The sequence below is a fragment of the Heteronotia binoei genome, chromosome 4, assembly GCF_032191835.1.
Source record: "Heteronotia binoei isolate CCM8104 ecotype False Entrance Well chromosome 4, APGP_CSIRO_Hbin_v1, whole genome shotgun sequence".
Classification (NCBI taxonomy): Eukaryota; Metazoa; Chordata; class Lepidosauria; order Squamata; family Gekkonidae; genus Heteronotia; species Heteronotia binoei.
Window position 1 is genome coordinate 84,197,842 of NC_083226.1, and position 17,760 is coordinate 84,215,601.

The following is a 17,760-nucleotide window of genomic DNA, read 5'->3' on the forward strand; positions in this document are numbered from 1 at the left end:
ATGTCAAGGTGCACATGGGAACACGTAGAGGTATTGGCTGCGTCGCAGGAAAGGAGACAAGATCTGGTATCCACTCCTGCTCTGGGGTAGAACTGCCGATGTTTCCTATCTTACTCAGATGCTGTCGATTGGTGAGTGACCCCAGAGGCATAACAGAGGGTGGAGAAAAACCTCTCAACGTGAGGGGATGACGCCCTGCAGGTTCAAGAAATCGCCTGTATGTTCAGGTCCGCAAGTGGGCAGATGACCTGTGGGAAGAGTGGAAGTCCATACCGTCTGTCGACATTCCCAGTACTAGGGTATAAGCATCCTGGCAATAGTCCATCTGTGACAGCTATAAGATGAGGGATGAGGCATTTATGCAAGGGTGAACACAGACCTCTCTGCAAGTGATAGCTGAGGGAAGTGTGTAGTGGATCTTATCGCCAGCGTTCCCAGAAAATGATGTGGTAGTTGGCATGGTCGGGAGGTTATAAGTGACTTGATACAGCCTGTCCCTGCCTCCTGTTCCCGGTATTCCAAGGAGGTCTCCCATCCAAGCACTTGACAGGGTTGGCCCTGCTTAGCTTCTGAGATCCAATGAAATCAGGTTTGCCTGGGCTATCCAGGTCAGGGCTGGTAAGCTCTTGACACGGGATCATTCATGTGCATCTTCCAGAACCAGAGACTGGTTTGTAATGATCCAAAAGGAAGGACAGGGAGTTGGGAGAGATGTCCCGAAAAACAGAAAGAGCTCCCATTATGCACCAATCCCATGGTTCGGGCAGTAGGGAGAGGTGGAGCAACAGGGGGTCTCTGAAGAGTCAGAGAGATCTGAGGTACCAGAACTCCAGAAATGTAGGACATGCACGAGGAGGCTGGTAAGCACCCGGACCAAGGTGGTTGAGGCCATAAGGCCCAGCGAAGATAGACATGGAAAACTGTGTGTTCTTACCATGTTCGGAGCACATGTGCAAAAGAGAAAGTTCTGCACTCCCCGTATGATGTGTGCACGTGTGTGGACCCCACAGGCTAGCATTCATAGTTGTCCCTGTGGACTGGGCCATGTTTAAAGGATTTCTTTCTTTCTTTCTTTCTTTCTTTCTTTCTTTCTTTCTTTCTTTCTTTCTTTCTTTCTTTCTTTCTTTCTTTCTTTCTTTCTTTCTTTCTTTCTTTCTTTCTTTCTTTCTTTCTTTCTTTCTTTCTTTCTTTCTTTCTTTCTTTCTTTCTTTCTTTCTTTCTTTCTTTCTTTCTTTCTTTCTTTTTGGAGTTAGCAACCAACAGTTACAGGAGTGTGGTTAAAACTAGGAAGCAGAGCAGGCTGAGAGTTATAGTTTGAGAGGGATGCATGATGAATTCAAGTGCCCAATGGAAGTAAAGTGGTCCAACTGAAATGTAGTGGGAATACACACTCAGTAAATTAGGGGTGCCAATCCCTACTTCACATTAGTTGGCAGGAGCATATCATGCAGGGCAGTCCTGCTAAAACTGTACTAGAGGGACTAGTACTAGTGTCAATTGGAGAGCCAGTTTGGTGTAGTGGTTAAGTGCACAGACTCTTATCTGGGAGAACCAGGTTTGATTCCCCACTCCACCTGCACCTGCTAGCATGGCCTTGGGTCACCCAAAACTCTGGCAGAGGTTGTCCTTGAAAGGACAGCTGCTGTGAGAGTCCTTTCCAGCCCCACCCACCTCACAGGGTGTCTGTTGTGGGGGAGGAAGGTAAAGGAGATTGTGAGCCGCTCTGAGACTCTTCGGAGTGGAGGGCGGGATATAAATCCAATTTCATCTTCTTCATCTAGTGTTCTGTGGATCCTGATGAGGCAGAGGCCTCCCAGTCTTGTTTTTGATACCATGAAGTGCTGAAAGGGAAGGTGGAAACTTGGAAGGGTAGAAGAGCTTAGTCCCTGAACAGGAATAACGGGACTTCTGCCAGAAGGACAGTTGATATTAATATGAGCCTTCAATCGGCAGTTAGCCAATGCAGCTGCACTACATTCTCTCAGGTAAGAGAGAAAAGGTGTTGGTTAGTACTGAGGCAGAACCCTGCTTCTAGTAGAGTTCAGATGGTTGGTGCTAGGATTGTAGTTTGTTCTAGGCTGTGTTCCGGATGGCATAGAACCTGGAGGCAGACCCAGATTGCAGGGCATTGTGATACTCCTGAGCATCTCATGCCAAATAGTATCTGCAGTAGAGTGGACAACAACTGTCTTGAGCAGGAAAACTTTAGTATATGTTCTAATACCCGACTGAGGCAGCAGAGCAAAGACATGATTGGCATCCAGGAATAACAACTACAAATGATGAGTTGTTGTGAGGACAAGAGCATGCCCCCTTTGAATTAGTTTGACAGCAGAATGCTGAACATACTGGGGGTGGGGGAGGCAGTGCTTCTGAGAGTTGTTGCTCTAACATAAACTGCTAGTAGCTGATGTGAGTGGAGCAGCGGAGGGTCTAAAACCAGGGTACCAACTGAATAAAATGTCTTGCCCAAGGTGTTAATTTCCCTCCCCCCCCCCAAAAAAAGGGGGGCTAGAAAGAGAGAGTTCGGTCCCCAGTTCATGCATCGTACACGTATGATCCGGCCAAGGAGAGGAACTTGGAGGAAGGATTGGTGTAGTTCGAACTTCTTACTCCTTTATGGCACTACTGCTAGAAAGAGGGTGGGTGAGTGCTAAAAACAGCAAATGCCAAGTGAAATGATGTTAAACACCATTGCAGTGGTCAAGGGTTGAAGTTGATAGAAGAAAGCGTCAGGGTATAGTCTAATGCTTTCATGCAGTTGCCATAGGAATTAGGGTCATCTGATGGTAAAGGCAGAGACCATAAAGCTCAGGGTAAAGAAACAGCGTGGAGGTAGGCAAGGCTTGATCTGCATCAAAAACAGCCAGGGGGTGGATAGAGATGCTGATATTCGGTGCTGATGGCAGAGCCATGTGAGTCTGCTCTGGAGGGTTGTGCAGATGCTTCTTCTAGCATTGATCCAATAATAGAGCAGCCAGGTCGTTGTTGCCAACTGTAGTATGATGGATGGTAAAGCATCCAGTACCTAAGGGAGTTTGCATATTGCTGGGCCAACCTGAGAGGTCCTTAGAACAAGAGCAACAAAAAGCTGCTGGGACACGGACACGGTGTGTGCCTCCTGCAGTCTGTCTTTATAAGACTAGAAAGAACCCATGTGAAAACGAGAAAGGGGGGGGGTCAGCATCATCGCTGCCGACGAGCCTCTGCCCTCGAGGTCGAACGTCGGTATGGGGGAGCGCTTTGGCTCCAGTGCCCATGAGACTGGCCAAGCAGAGGGGCATTGCCGCTTGGAGCCACAAGTATCGATGGGAGGTGCGTTTGCGCTATGAACTGGAGCACGGAAGCACTCGGCTCAGGAATAAGCTGAGCGTCGTGGGGCTCAGTCGGCAATGTCAGACAGAAGCGGTTGCCGATTCTGACGCTGATCCTTCCGATGTCGATCCTTCAGTGGGCAAGTGGCGTATGACGATAGAAGTCATGTTTGCCATGCCTGCTTCCACCTCGAATCCCTTGTCCTCCCCACAGCAGTTGCTGAAAGGTAGCGAGGACTCCGACTTCGATGCCGAGAATGCTCGTAGGTCAGAGTGGTCGGCGTCGGAAAGGGAAGAGCCATGAGAGTTTGTCTTGCTCTCAGTGGGCTCCGGCACCAACATAGCGAGTTGGGCCGTGTGTTGTCCAGGCTGGAAGACATCGAAGTCCATTGAATCAGTTAGGGAGACGACGCAAGCAGTTTGAACAGGCACATTGCTGGCTTTTTCCTCGTTAATCAGGAGGATTGGTGAAGATCTATGCTGCGAGTCCCTCTGGGCAGGGAGAGGAGCGGAGGAAACGAATCAGGAGGAGAAATTTGATCCCAGCACTTGAGTCGGCAAGAGAGCCCGCCTCCATTGCTTTTCCGTAAGGGGGAAGGGGGAAAAAGGGGGGGGGGGGAATCTGAAGGGCTGAAGAGAGTAAAGTTTTCGACTTTTCTCCATCTCACCAGGTTTGTTATTATTTGCTTTTGAGGTAACATGAGATTAGAAGTGGCTATTTGAAAAGGGGAAGTAAATAAAAGTACCAGCCAGAGCGAGGAGATCAACTGATCAGCGCGGCAGTCAGAAGAGAACTGACGGGATGTCCGCGCCCACTCTGTGAGCATGCGTGGTGGGGTTCTTGCGCATGCCCACTGGAGCTGAGTGCGAAAATCCTTTGGCTTGTTAAGTACCAATCGGATCAGCGCAGGCACACTCTCTCCCATGGGTGTGATGCACAGAGACCACGAAGAAGATAGTGCAGTAACTCATACTGGCTATCCTTCGTAAAGAAAACCACAGAGGAAGCCATGGAGTACAGCAGAACAAAAATAGAGCAAAGCTCACGGCTGTATTTACTGATGAATTGATTATATTATCCTATAAAAGGTCAGAGAAATAGACATGAAATCATTTAGCATTCACAAGGTGTGACACACAAAAAAAACTCCTAATAAACAGTTCATTTCAACCCAGACTTGTCTGTAGTCTGCACTAGGCAGCAGCAAAATCTTTGTTCCATCAAAGTCCACTGCACATTCGTGAATTTCCTCTTGGGTCGTAGCCCTCTTCTTAATGAGTGGAAACAAATCATGCACAAAGCATCCCACAAATTCCAATAATGGGGCCGCAGGCTGGAACCAGTGTTCCCTCTAAGCTGAGATAGCATGAGCTAGCTCACAGATTTTTAGCCTCCAGCTCACACATTTTTGTCTTAGCTCAGGAAGGATGATCCCAGAGCTCACTAATTTATGCAGTAGCTCACAGCTTTAATGCCAGTAGCTCACAACTTTAATGCCGGTAGCTCACAAAGTAGAATTTTGGCTCACAAGACTGCAGCTCATAGGGAACATTGGCTGGAACCGGCCGTTTCACAAAGATAAGCTTCATCGGATATTCCGATTGGGGTATAAAGGCTATATCTCAAATACATCCATAACTTTTACATGATGAGTCAAGATGCACTGGCTCCTAGAGTGTGTGTGTGTGTCACACTTTGTGAATGCTAAATTTTATGTCTATTTCTCTGAACTTTATAGGATAATATAATCAATTTGTCAGTAAATATAGCCATGAGCTTTGCTCTATTTTTGTCCGGCTATCTTTGGTAGCCATAGAAAAGAGTAATTGAAACCCTTCAGCTAACCCTCCAGCTATTTGCTGAAGTAGTTTGCCATCAGTTGGCAGTAGCCTAAGCAAAATTCTGAACAAGTGGGGTGCTTTACTTCTCTGGCTGTAACATTGGCCCCATTACACTGGCAGATTATCTTCAACTTCCTGCATATTCTTGTGTCCTTGAATGGTTGCACATTCGTGGATCTCTGTGATAGTTTAAATAGTTCCAAAGTTTGAGGGGGTGAGACCTTTCAAAATGCAGTATCCTCAAGACTGATACAAAAAGTCTTTTATGAATTCCTATATTTTATTACCATATTTACTTGAAAAGATGATCCTGAATGTAAGACAACCCTGGTCCTTAAAAATAGTGCTCACAAAGTTTTTTATTAAGACATCACTGTAACTTTTATGTGAATTTAAGATGAATTCTTAAGGCTCTTTTTGATGGCATGCCTTGGGAAAAAACCTAGTCTTGCATTTGAGTAAATACCATGTATACTTTCAAGCATTGCAATATGTAGTTGCTGTCCTTAGATTTAACTGTCAACTATACTAAAGTTACTTTCATTACTAATGTTTTCTAGTTAAAATCTGGAAGAGAAAGCTTGAGGAGGAGTATAATCCTTATGTGCTGGAGCTGGAAAATCGAGCAACTGCTGGAACACTTTGAATTTTGAAGAGCCTCAGTAAATCAAGACTGCCATCTTTGGCCTTAATGGTTTTGTGTGTGTATGTGTGTGTAGATAGGTAGGTAGGTAAGCAGATAGATGTAAATACTAAATTATCAAAAATTGATTATCCAGGTGACAAGATAGTGTGTATAATCAAGAAGTTGTTCAAAATAATGTCATTACCTTGTTTCACAAATTAATTACACTGGTTGTATCTCTGGACTGTTCCATCAGCTGCCTGCTTAACTAGATGCTGAAATTTCTTCAGCTGCACTCAGCCAAGGTAGTTACTTAGGTTGGCAACATTTGGCTTGCTTGATATGCCAGGAAGTTTGCTGACTGAAGAGATACCAGACATCTTAGGACCTGCAGCATGCTTCCTGGGACTACTCAAAGAGTTTATAAAGTAGTCAACTGTCTGTCCTCCTAATGCACCCAAAGACCTGCCCTATAGGAAATACATGAGGCAGGAACTGGAGCTAACACTTTTTAAATGTATCTTGGCCAGACACCCCTATTGTGTGCTGAAAAGGTCAGCAAGAACCTAAAAAAGTACTACTGCTCTCTTCTATATAGCCCAAAAGATCTCACTGGTTGATATTCTTGCAGTTTTGAACTTTGTATTCTCACAATGGTTTCATCTAAAGCAGGTGGCTCTTTTTCTTTGGATGAGATTATGTAACTAAATATCAGTATGAAATCATGGAGGGAACAGCAATTTCCCAGATGTAGACAAACAGATACAGCTGTGACTGTTTCTTTGTAAATCTTCCTTAACCCCTAGCAAGGTTTTCAGGCATGCTTGAAAACTCATTCCATTTCTGACAGAGTGGGTAGAGTACCGTGAAGACTTCCTCATTAAAAGATGGCTATATGTAAGTACTATAAAATTTAGTGCTGCCATGTTCATGGAGTAGCTTGGTGGACATCAGATTCTATGGACAAAGCTTTTTATCACGCTGTGTTTAATGGCAGCTCATGTCAAGCAAGTGATGTGTGCCCATGAGTCATTTCAGCTGCTTGGCTGAATGAACCCTCAATTGCCTTTTAAGTGCTGATGGGGAAGGCTGGGGTACTTTTGTCATTCACTGGATTACGCTTAAATCCATACTTCCGCATGATAAACCGATTTTTCTACTGCAGTCTTCAAAAGTAGTCTTTAGAAAAAGTTCAGGGACCTCTCTCATAGGAAGTGTACAGGTATCAAAGAAGAAAAGTGGGTAACAGTGAAATAATTAAGCTAGGATTGGTGCCATTTTATAAGACTGGTCCCATTCTGACAGAGATATAGTATAGAGGAGACACCCTGCTGATAAGGTAGCAATTCTGACCTGGAGTGAACATTGTGGGTGGGGCGAGGGAAGTCAAGGTTGGTTTGAGCCATCATCAAAGCCTTTCGTCTTAGTAGGAGGTCTGTTTTCTGCCAGGAGTACCAACTGTTGTGTGGGATTTTGGCACCCACTTAGAAAATGTGCTCAGCTGCTCATATCTTGCCAGACAGACATGGAGGATTAGTTGGTCATTTTCACTATTCCTTTTCAGACTTTTCTATGTCCTCAGCGGTGTGAGGTGGTTCAGTAGCTGTAAAACAAAGCTTTTTACATGCAACTACTTGCACTAAAATCATAGAAGTTCTCTGTGTAGTATTTTTGCTAACTTATGAAAGAAGGGTTCAAAGTGCCACTTTTGTCTATGTAGAGTCAGATTTTGTTTTTAATGATAGGAATCCTTGTCATTTAGTTAGCACTCCTACTGTTTGCCTAATTCAGTAACAGTGGAGTATTTCTCATTGCCCTTAACTACCCAGTGTGGTTTGCTCTTTTCCTGACTTAGTGTTGCATTTAAGTCTAGATTGTGCATTTGACCTTAATCAAATATTCCACCCTACTAAGGTTATGCTACTTGGTTATTATTATCAGCAAGCTAAAGTATTTTTGCCATACAAAACCTGCTAAATATATATCACCTGTTCAAGATGTTATTCTGTAGGGCCAATGGAACAAAACTGTACTAAAATACATTATGTAAGGACAGCAGATTTTTGGATGCTTCAATCAGGATGGATGAGAAACATGATATGAGGTAATGTGTTACACAACACCACTGACCCTGCTTAACGGTGTAATCTACTAGCCCTTTTGAAAAGCTGCTGTTTTACATCCCTGCCTCCTTACAGTCCCATTCAGTAGGTTGACCAGTTTGTTCCTCACAGCGAGTGGAAAACGCAGGAATTGGTTCAACTGGCAGTGAGGGAGGGGGAACTCTGAGGACAAGTTGGAGAGGTAACAGCCATCTTGCCTTCCATACTGTTCCTTATGGTTACCACTTTGATCCTTCACCAGCTCAGGCCAGGCTTGGAATAGAAATCGTACCCCACTTACTTTACCCTCCCTTCAGCAGACATGTTGGGGAGGATTGGAGCAGAAAGAGTGCCAGAAGTGATGTTTCTTACCTCAAACCACTGCCAGCCAATGGTCACCATTCTGTTGAAAGCCCAGATCCTGTGGAGAAGATTGAAGCAGAAAGCACACCCTTCTATCTTCCAGCTGCATTGTCCTTTCTTCCCCATTCATCTGCACACTGGCAGTGGAATCAGCATTAGTCTGCCCTTCCCAGCAGCAATGACCCAGCTGTCTCTCTCCTTCCCAGTGGTCTCCCCTCCCCTTGCCCTGGCAATGCTTATTGGGGTTGCAGAGCAACCCCCAGAGAGTGGCTGAGGTTTTGTGATAACATCTCATTTTTCTTTAACAATTTGGTTTTTTAAAAACCTGAATTTTTTTGTTTTACTTTATATTTTTCAGCAAACCTGAGAGTTCCCATAGGTTTATTGAAAAATTTCCTCATTCGTACATAATTCTGTTTTTCGGTCTGAAGCCATGTTCAGAACTGGATATAAAAATATCACAAATGGAGGACCAGAATACTGTTAAAATAGTGTTCTTACTCCAATTTCATTTTATTTGATATGTGTAAATCAACGTTTGTATTAAAAGGTCCTAATTTGTATATGGAGGGGGTGGGGGGAGGAGTGGTTTCTGACTATGAAGCAATTTATGTTCTTGTTTGTGTGATAGCATAATGATGCAAAGCTGTTTTAAAATTGGGAGGAGGAATATATAATGATCATTGGGAAGTGTCTAGGCCTGGCTTGCATATCTGGCTGCTCTTTTATACGGTACCAACTAGTAATCTTTGGCATTGTTGTGGGGCGAAATGCATCAGCAGCACCACTGGGAGGAAGCAGTGCGCTTGCCATCTGCTCTATAACAATCTTGTGGACTTTGACCTATTTCCAGTGATTTAAGCTAGTAAAACAGAATCATCATAAATGGAAAGCAGATCTTCATCAGATTACAAGCCTAATTTGCTGCATTTTTACAGATATGACTGATACAGCAATTTATAATAAACACATTTGCAAGCTAAAGCACTTTTCAGTATTGTTTATACAAAATGATTGGAGATGGGTTAAAAGCAGTTTGAGTTTAGTGGTTTTGCTTTAAATTTGTAGCCTTCATTGTTCAGACAGGGTTGGTTGGCACATATCTTATGGCAGAAGAAAGTGCAACTAGTCTTAGACAACCTTCACCTTTAAATATGATTTTTATACAAAACTGAAAAATTTGCAGTCAATGAGGAATTTTCATGGGTTCTGGTTGGCATTTCTGTCACTTTTAGTAAACAGACAGTGAATTAATTTAACACATAATGCCATTTATAATAAAAGCTCGATGCCAGAATAACTTTGGACATCAGACTGTTGTGCCTGTATAAATAACTAGTGGTATATCCATCTAGAGTGCATTGGCCTCAGAAGTACTGCTGTTGAAAACCAGTAAAGAGGATTGGAGTGAACAAAGGCCATACTTCATCACTTGCTTAGAACTAAGCAATCCACATAGTATTTCGGTCAGTGTAACTACTGGCACAATTCCACGCACTGTTACCTTTCAGCTACCCAGCAGCACGGGCAGCAGTTCTGAAGTCCAAGGCTCCAGGCTCTACAGGTGACAAATACACTTCAACCTAGCAGTATGAGTCTCTCAATATCCCTGCCTCCCTTTGTAATACTGAAAAATGAATTTCTAAGGACAACACTCAGGCTGGCAGCCTAGACCTTACTCTTTAAAAGAGAGGTCGTCTGTTACCACTTTCACCAGATTCTTCCAGTCTAGGTGCAGTTGAGTGACCTGCTGCCCAGTCTCTCTTTCATAGGATGATGAACCTTCAGCGTGTTCCCAGTCTTTCCTGCTTTCTCTTTGCTTCTTACACTATGCCCTTGTTGTTGCAGCTTTCCTGAAGAATGATGAAACATGAAAAGATTCTTTAATCTGCTGCACCAATACTCAGTATTGTTAATCAGTTTGGGGGGGAGAGGAGGGGAGTGTTAGTACCACAATGATTGTATTGTGGCTTCTGCCTGAACTGGTTCTAAGCAGATTTTGGGAGAAGTGGTTTGAATTAAACAACTCCACTGGCTCCTTGAAATTTATTTCAACATAAATTCATCAAGAAATTTTGCATTATCTGCCCTCACCCAACTAAATAAGGACCTTAATTTATTGACTCATTATACATGCAAATATCCCAGCATGTCCCAATATTTGCAGATGTTTAACAGCAGCTTTTGTATGGTCTCTGTACCACCCTACTGAATCTGCTTCATGTATCTCACACTATTTCTCTTTATTAGATTTCATGTTAATCTTACTGTTTATCAACTGTTGGGAGTGGTTCCCACCCACTGAATGGACTTAATACACTCTGCTTGGTTCTTGTTTTGTGACTTCTTCCCACTCTTGTTTTGTGACTTTCCCAATTTCAAGGAACTAGTGGAGTCCTTTTCTCTTTGCACTCTAAATTGAGCAGCGTTGTATGGATGCTGCATGCATCTCATGAAGTGAGCTGAGACTCTCAAAAAGCTTAAACAGGAATAAGTTTGCTAATCTTTAAGGTGCTATTGACTCCTGTTAGACTTATACTGTGAGGCAATGGCTGCAAAAAGTTTCCTCTTTTTAGGGCTGCTTTAGTTTACGTACAGCTTTTATACAAGAGGCTTAACAGCTGGTCAAGAAAGATAGTGTTATGTTTGTGACCAAGGATATGCAAAGCCTGGAGTGGTTCTGTGTCCAGGTAACCCAGGAACCATCTGTTCAGGGCTAGAACCAAAACATACTAGATGTGGATTAGCAATAGGTTCCAGATGGCAAAAGCAAATGTGGGAATAGGTTGTGGGTTGATGCAGTTTTTGTGCCTGGATTCAATAAACTAATGCTGATCATCAGCAAGGACAAACAAGACCAGATGTGCCATTGTAATATTTGAGCCAGGGTTCTAAAATACCAAGGAGCAGTTCTGAGTAAAACACCTTCCATCTTTTTCATTCCTACAGCCCAAACAGGGAAGACTGCCTTTATTTCTCTGACCAAAAGAACATGACAAATCATTGTCTCATGTTACTGACCCATGTTTTTTTCCAGCTCTTCATCATTTTTTCATGTTCACTGATGACAGTTTCCCAGCTAGCAAGATCCTTTGACCAGATATCCTGACTGCTGCCTGTAAACAAAATGGGAGGAGGGATAAAAAGGAATGAACACCTGCTGCTGGATTTTGAATAAGTGTCTAAGTTGTGCACTGATCAGCTCTCTTCTGAAAATTGGTCCCTTTCAGATATCAAACTCAAAAACCTGGTAGCAAGTGATTATGAGAATATGCATTCAGCATATCATTCCAAACATTTGACACTCAGAAAATATGTTCTGTCCTATGTTGCTTCTCTGAAAACTTTTAATTTTGTTTCTAGTGTGTGTGCGTGTGTGTTTGCACATGGAAGTCATGGTGACTGACCCCTACTGGGGGCCTGAAGGGTATTTAGAGGTGGCTGAATAGAACCTGCTCATGTCTTTCCAACTGCTGGTATTTCAAGGAAGTCTCCCATCCAGGTACTAACCATAGTCAACTCTGCTTTGCTTCCAAGATTGGGCTTGCTGGGACTATCCAGGTTAAGGCCTCGGAAAACTTTATTGAAGTGAATGGAAGAGGCATAGAAACTTTGCAGAAGGGCTTGTGCCTCGTGCTAAAATGGATATCGGGAAGTTTAAAGCTATGTGTACATGAAGAATAAAACCACCAGTGTGCATTAATGCTTTTAGTTGTATTTAGGGGTATGCAATGGGATATTGCCAATTGACATTGAAAATGTCAAGACAGTGTGCATTTGCAATAAAAAAGGCCAACGCCATGCTGGGAATTATTAGGAAGGGAATTGAAAACAAATCAGTATCATAATGCCCCTATATAAATCGATGGTGCGGTCTCATTTGGAGTACTGTGTGCAGTTCTGGTCGCCGCACCTCAAAAAGGATATTATAGCATTGGAGAAAGTCCAGAAAAGGGCAACTAGAATGATTAAAGGGACACTTTCCCTATGAAGAAAGGTTGAAACGCTTGGGACTCTTTAGCTTGGAGAAACGTCGACTGCGGGGTGACATGACAGAGGTTTACAAGATAATGCATGGTATGGAGAAAGTAGAGAAAGTACTTTTCTCCCTTTCTCACAATACAAGAACTTGTGGGCATTCGATGAAATTGCTGAGCAGACAGGTTAAAACGGATAAAAGGAAGTACTTCTTCACCCAAAGGGTGATTAACATGTGGAATTCACTGCCACAGGAGGTGGTGATGGCCACAAGCATAGCCACCTTCAAGAGGCATAAAAATATGGAGCAGAGGTCCATCAGTGGCTATTAGCCAGTGTGTGTGTATATATAAATTTTTTTGCCACTATGTGACACAGAGTGTTGGACTGCATGGGCCATTGGCCTGATCCAACATGACTTCTCCTACGTTCTTATGTTCAATAAACTGCCCAGTATTTTGAGGATCAAATTAGCAATATCTGATTCCACTTCTGGTTCCCTGGCATTCCTGTTTCCAATATTACTGCTTCCAATAATATTGGCAGTCCTGTTCAGGAAGCAGGAGTAGATCGGAGAGAGCATTTTGGGTGTCAGTAACCTGACCCTTTGAATATTTAAAGGGTCATTATTTCTATGGGCATTACACTTTGCTTATATGGAGGAAAGGAAAAATGCCTTAAACTTCAAAGGGCTAAAGCACCATTGCCCAGCTAAAGAGCACTGAAAACAAGTAGTAGCTATCACCCATTGATAAATGTCTGGAACCAGGTTAGGATGTGATCTAGGGACAGGGCTGATCCCAGACTTATCGTGTGAGACCCCCACAGTGAATCCCTTTGCTTGAGGGCCAGGGCTAAACAGACTTGGGAATCAGATGAGGCTTGCTTGCCCCAATGGGAATTTGGCTAAGTTGCATGCTCATATCAGGTTTAATATCATTAATGCAGCATCCCAAATAGTAGTTTTTGTAGAGTGCAAGCATTCTGATGTACACCTTTTTTAAAAAAAACCTTTGGCTGCTTTGAGAGCAGCACAAATTCTGAAGGTCTATCTGCCTGTAAACCTCAGAAATTGTGACTCTTCGCAGATTTGCACCATTACCTTCTACATTGATGAGCACTTTTGATGTTCTGTTTCCAGCTTTGGAGAGCACCAGGCAGCAGTATTCTGAGTCTTGTGCTATAGCATCTGTCACCCAGCTTAGAAGATGTATTCTCCCATCTGCCAGGGCGTGGGACTGCTCATTCACACTTGCTATATTCTGCCCATTCTTTTTCCAAACAAATCGTGCATTTCTGGGGCCTGTGGAAAATTGCAGCTTGCCAATTAAGTCAAACACAAAGACACAGTCCATGGTTCCTTTAGAGAGCAGAAAAGCTTCATGCAGTCATGCAGGTTTCCCAGCCCATTTTTACAGGACAAATGTTATGGAAAAGGGCCTTTTCTGGGTCCTGGGAACCAATTTCTGCTTCAAAATGCCAAAAGTTAACAGTCTGGTCAAAAGAAAGAAAGGACTACAATACATCTTCCTTTTTCATCCTGTCACTCATTTTTTCCACTGGAAGCCTTTGGTTTCATTTGTAAACATTCTACTTAACTGCCACTACTTAGATGTCATTTTATTTGAGCTCTTTCATTAAGATCATGTGAGGTCTGTCAAGAGGATGCAGCCTGCTCAGTAGGACCAACTCAGTTGTTTATTTATTATTACTTTAAATTTCTTGTAAAGTAATGTAAACACAAGCCAAACAATTGCTTAACATGGTTATGCTAGTGATCAATGCAGCCATAAGTGATCCATCAGAGTCACTGCAGGATCCTTTGGAAGGAGCTAAAAGTTGTCATGCAACTCATGGGTTACATGAAAGCATGTGATATATCAGCCAAGATCTGTGGCATTGCAAAGGCCTGTGGGTGCAGCTTTCAGGTTATATTGGATTTGGGGTAGGTAAGTGTCACCAATCTTAATCTTAGGACATTCCATTCAGTGTTCTCTTGCATTTTAACAAAACATTAAAGCATGGCTGAAGCCTACAACAAGCTACAACAGCAATCTTGGAGTTGGGAAGTTTTTAGTTTTAAATCTTATCCAGTCATCTTCTAAGTGACCTCTGGCTTAGCCTTTTGTGTGTAATATAAGAGGTAAATACCAGCCAATTTGATATGGTTGTTGGAAGGGATTACTTATTCATCTAGAAATGTTATGAACACTTGGGAAATAGATTGCACAAAACTTTATAAAATTATATCCTACCTGTAGCAACAAACTCCACAGGAAACATCTGGGGAGATGAAAGCACCCACAAATGGACCATAGTTCTGATTTGCATCAGAAGCTGCTTTTGAAGTGGGAGGGGGCATGCGTGCTATTCCTTTGTAGTAATACCATCATCAGTATCAAATATTTTTCAAAGCATCATGCTCTTGGAGGCCATTCAAAAATAGAATTCACACACATTTTTCTACAAGCAAATTATTGGAAACAATCTGTTCTGATATGATCTGCAGATAACTTCTGCAACCAGCACGATTTAGGTAACTTCCCAAGGAGGGTCATCTTAGGCAATCTTGGTGTGACTGAACATAGTGTATTTTTCTCTATTCTCAGAGAATACTTCAGAAGTCTCAGAGGTACTTCTTCACCCCAACAGTGATTAACACATGGAATTCACTGCCATGGGAGGTGGCGGCAGCTACAAGCATAGCCAACTTCAAGAGGGGATTGAATAAACATATGGATCAGAGGTCCATCAGTGGCTATTAGCCACAGCCTATTGTTGGAACTCTGTCTGGGGCAAGTGATGCTCTGTATTCTTAGTGCTTGGAAGGAGCAACAGTGTGAGGACTTCTAATGTCCTGGCCCCACTGATGGACCTCCTGATGGCACCTGGGGATTTTGGTCACTGTGTGACACAGTGTTGGACTGGATGGGCCATTGGCCTGATCCAACATGACTTCTTTTATGTCCTTAGGTAGTCCATGGAACCTCTGAGTACAAGGCTGGCCTGTTTTGTAGATTGAACCTCAGTTGCAAGATAAAGGGCTGGCTGATCTTACATGGCTTTGTTTTTTTGGTATTTCAGGTCCTTATTACTGAAGACTAAAAAATAACCAACCTTTCTACTTTGATCATGTACATTGTTCTACATTATTCTGCTGCAGCACTCTACAAAATGCATTAGGTCTGGTGAATGTTACAGCACAACGCTATTAACATTTTGATAACACCTGCATTATGGGTGAAGGATGGTCCTGCATAAGACTAGGTATGTGGATGCACATCTGTGTGCAAGCAGATACCTGCATTAAGTATAAATGCAAAATGTCTTACCTTTTTATATCTTGACTGCAATAAACATTCCACATTTAAAAAGAAACTGAATATAGCCTATTCAGTTTACAAAAACTTTTAAGAAATGCCTCATCAGACTATGCCTGTATTCAGATGTCACAATCATTTGTGATGAGAATAAGTCTGGATTTCTGTGCTCCACCCACTTCCTCTCAGGTGCCATGCCAAAACTGAAGACTTCCTGCCTGTAGAACTGCAATCTGTTGTGATAGCTAAATGGGATACTTGAAGAAATGATGCATTTCTTACCTTCAAACTAGGTTTTGAAACCACAATTTAGAAACATTATTTGTAGGCAAAACATAAACTGCAAGCTGTTACAGCTCCTGTTTTAGACTTCCCAACAAATTACAGTTAGCTATAAAGCAGGGATTGTTCAGTCTCAATGCTGTGTGAGAATGGAGACAAGAGTGGGAGGACCATGAACCCCAAAGACATCCAAGGCCATTATTTGGTTTGCTCGTGGCCTCTGAATTTGGCAATCAGCATCTAGCTAATACTTGTACCTACTTGCTACTCAAGTGTCACAATGCACTGTTTGTATCTGAAGTGGGTATGATGCAGACAAAAAACAAGCCTAACCTGCTTCTGTGCCTTTAATAGCATTTTAATATGGAGGTGTTTTTTTCATTGCACAGGAATAAGCATTATCAGCAGCTAATGCCTGTAGAAGGGGCTGCCACTAAAGCTAAATAAGCAAAGGTTGATTTTAAAAGGTTGGTAATCCCAGTGTACCAAATCCATGGTGCTTGAAGCTGTGAGCCTTCTGAAGACTAGTTTATCATACAATATTACGCCTTGAATTTCTCCCTTTTCTATTTGGAGTTTGCATAACTGTAATGCAAAAACAAAATCATCCATCCTGCAGAACTAATTAGTTTGCTGACAGCAATGAATCACTGCAAGAATCAAAACATGTTGACTACTTACTTTCACTTTTATCCACACGGGTGCTTGGAGAATCAAAAGGCCAAAATTGATTTAACATAAAAATCAAAGTACGTGTCAATTACCATACCAGTACTACTGCTTCCAGCATTTCTTTTGAAGAAACAGATGTGGTACTGATTTGTCATAAAATGCATGCAAACAGGGAAAACAGCAGCACCAGTGACCAAGGAAGACTGTGCACTTCAGTTTCATGGTTACGCTGGACATGCACCTTCTTTGGGGGACAGGTTCTTTTCTACACAAAAACTGTACGTGATACAGTTGTCTGTATCTGTGGGGTGCTGTGCCCACCAAGAGCAGAATCTACTTGATCCACCATTGGCAAACCACTGGAAAATAAATAGCTCTGCCTAAGAGAAACCCCCATACTTTCAAGTGTCCTTCATGTGATGGTGACTTTTTATATAATACCAACCCAGTGGTCTCTTTACAGGAACAATCCTAAACAGGTTACTGGAAAGCAAGTCTCAAGTTATTTAATGGGTCTTATTCCCAGGAATTACCTTTAGAATTGCAATCCAAATCTACAGTTTGCACAATATCTTCAACTATGTTACAATCCATAACACCCATAGTTACATCATTATTATTCTGTTGTTTTAAATACATTACCATCCATGATTGTGGCACTCAATATTTCCACAAGCTTAAAAAAAACTGTCCTCCAAGGAGCAACCAATCAAAACAGTTAAAACTTACACCCAACTTACACCCAAGACTCAGGCACACAATACATTAAGGTCACCACACAAATACATCAAGAAACAAGTTTCCCATGGTAAGCAATTAGTGCCTGACCACAGTGTCTGCAAACACTTCCTATATAACTCCTCCTCTATCATGTGGATTTCCATGTCACCAGTCCATACTCCCAACAGCCATTATCTGTCAGCAAATATAATGGGGATGAGTCACATGAAAGGTACTTTCTACTGTTTTATGTAGCCAGAACTTGCAATTGCAAACATGGATTAAAGCAGGGGTGTCAAACTCATTTGTTATGAGGGCCGGATCTGACATGAGACCTTGTTGGGCCAAGCCATGTTGGGCTGAGCCATGTGTGTACCTATTTAAGATTAAGCAGAGATATAAATTTTATAAAGAACACAGACAAACACAAATATATATTTTTAAAAAAATTAAAACATGCTTAAAACGTTAGCACTCATTGGTCTTAAAGATGCTTTGTATTTCTTCCATGGGATCCAGGGAACTGGGAAAGGAAGCTCTGG

The 17,760-nt window shown here is 42.4% G+C and overlaps 2 protein-coding genes across 2 annotated transcripts in view; one reads left to right on the plus strand and one right to left on the minus strand.

The window, feature by feature from the left end:
• SECISBP2 (SECIS binding protein 2) overlaps positions 1–6,023 on the plus strand; it is a 38,047-nt gene extending 32,024 nt beyond the window's left edge. Inside the window, 2 exon segments of the mRNA XM_060235488.1 lie at positions 5,717–5,797; positions 5,800–6,023. Of these exon segments, the coding sequence (XP_060091471.1) occupies positions 5,717–5,797; positions 5,800–5,822 (104 nt within the window). The 3' untranslated portion in view covers positions 5,823–6,023.
• A 4,031-nt stretch (positions 6,024–10,054) lies between these two features.
• SEMA4D (semaphorin 4D) overlaps positions 10,055–17,760 on the minus strand; it is a 200,477-nt gene continuing 192,771 nt past the window's right edge. Inside the window, exons 17-19 of the mRNA XM_060235490.1 lie at positions 13,327–13,527; positions 11,268–11,362; positions 10,055–10,099 (exon numbers count right to left, since the gene is read on the minus strand). Coding sequence (XP_060091473.1) covers positions 10,070–10,099; positions 11,268–11,362; positions 13,327–13,527 — 326 coding nt within the window. The 3' untranslated portion in view covers positions 10,055–10,069. The remainder of the gene's footprint in view (positions 10,100–11,267; positions 11,363–13,326; positions 13,528–17,760) is intronic.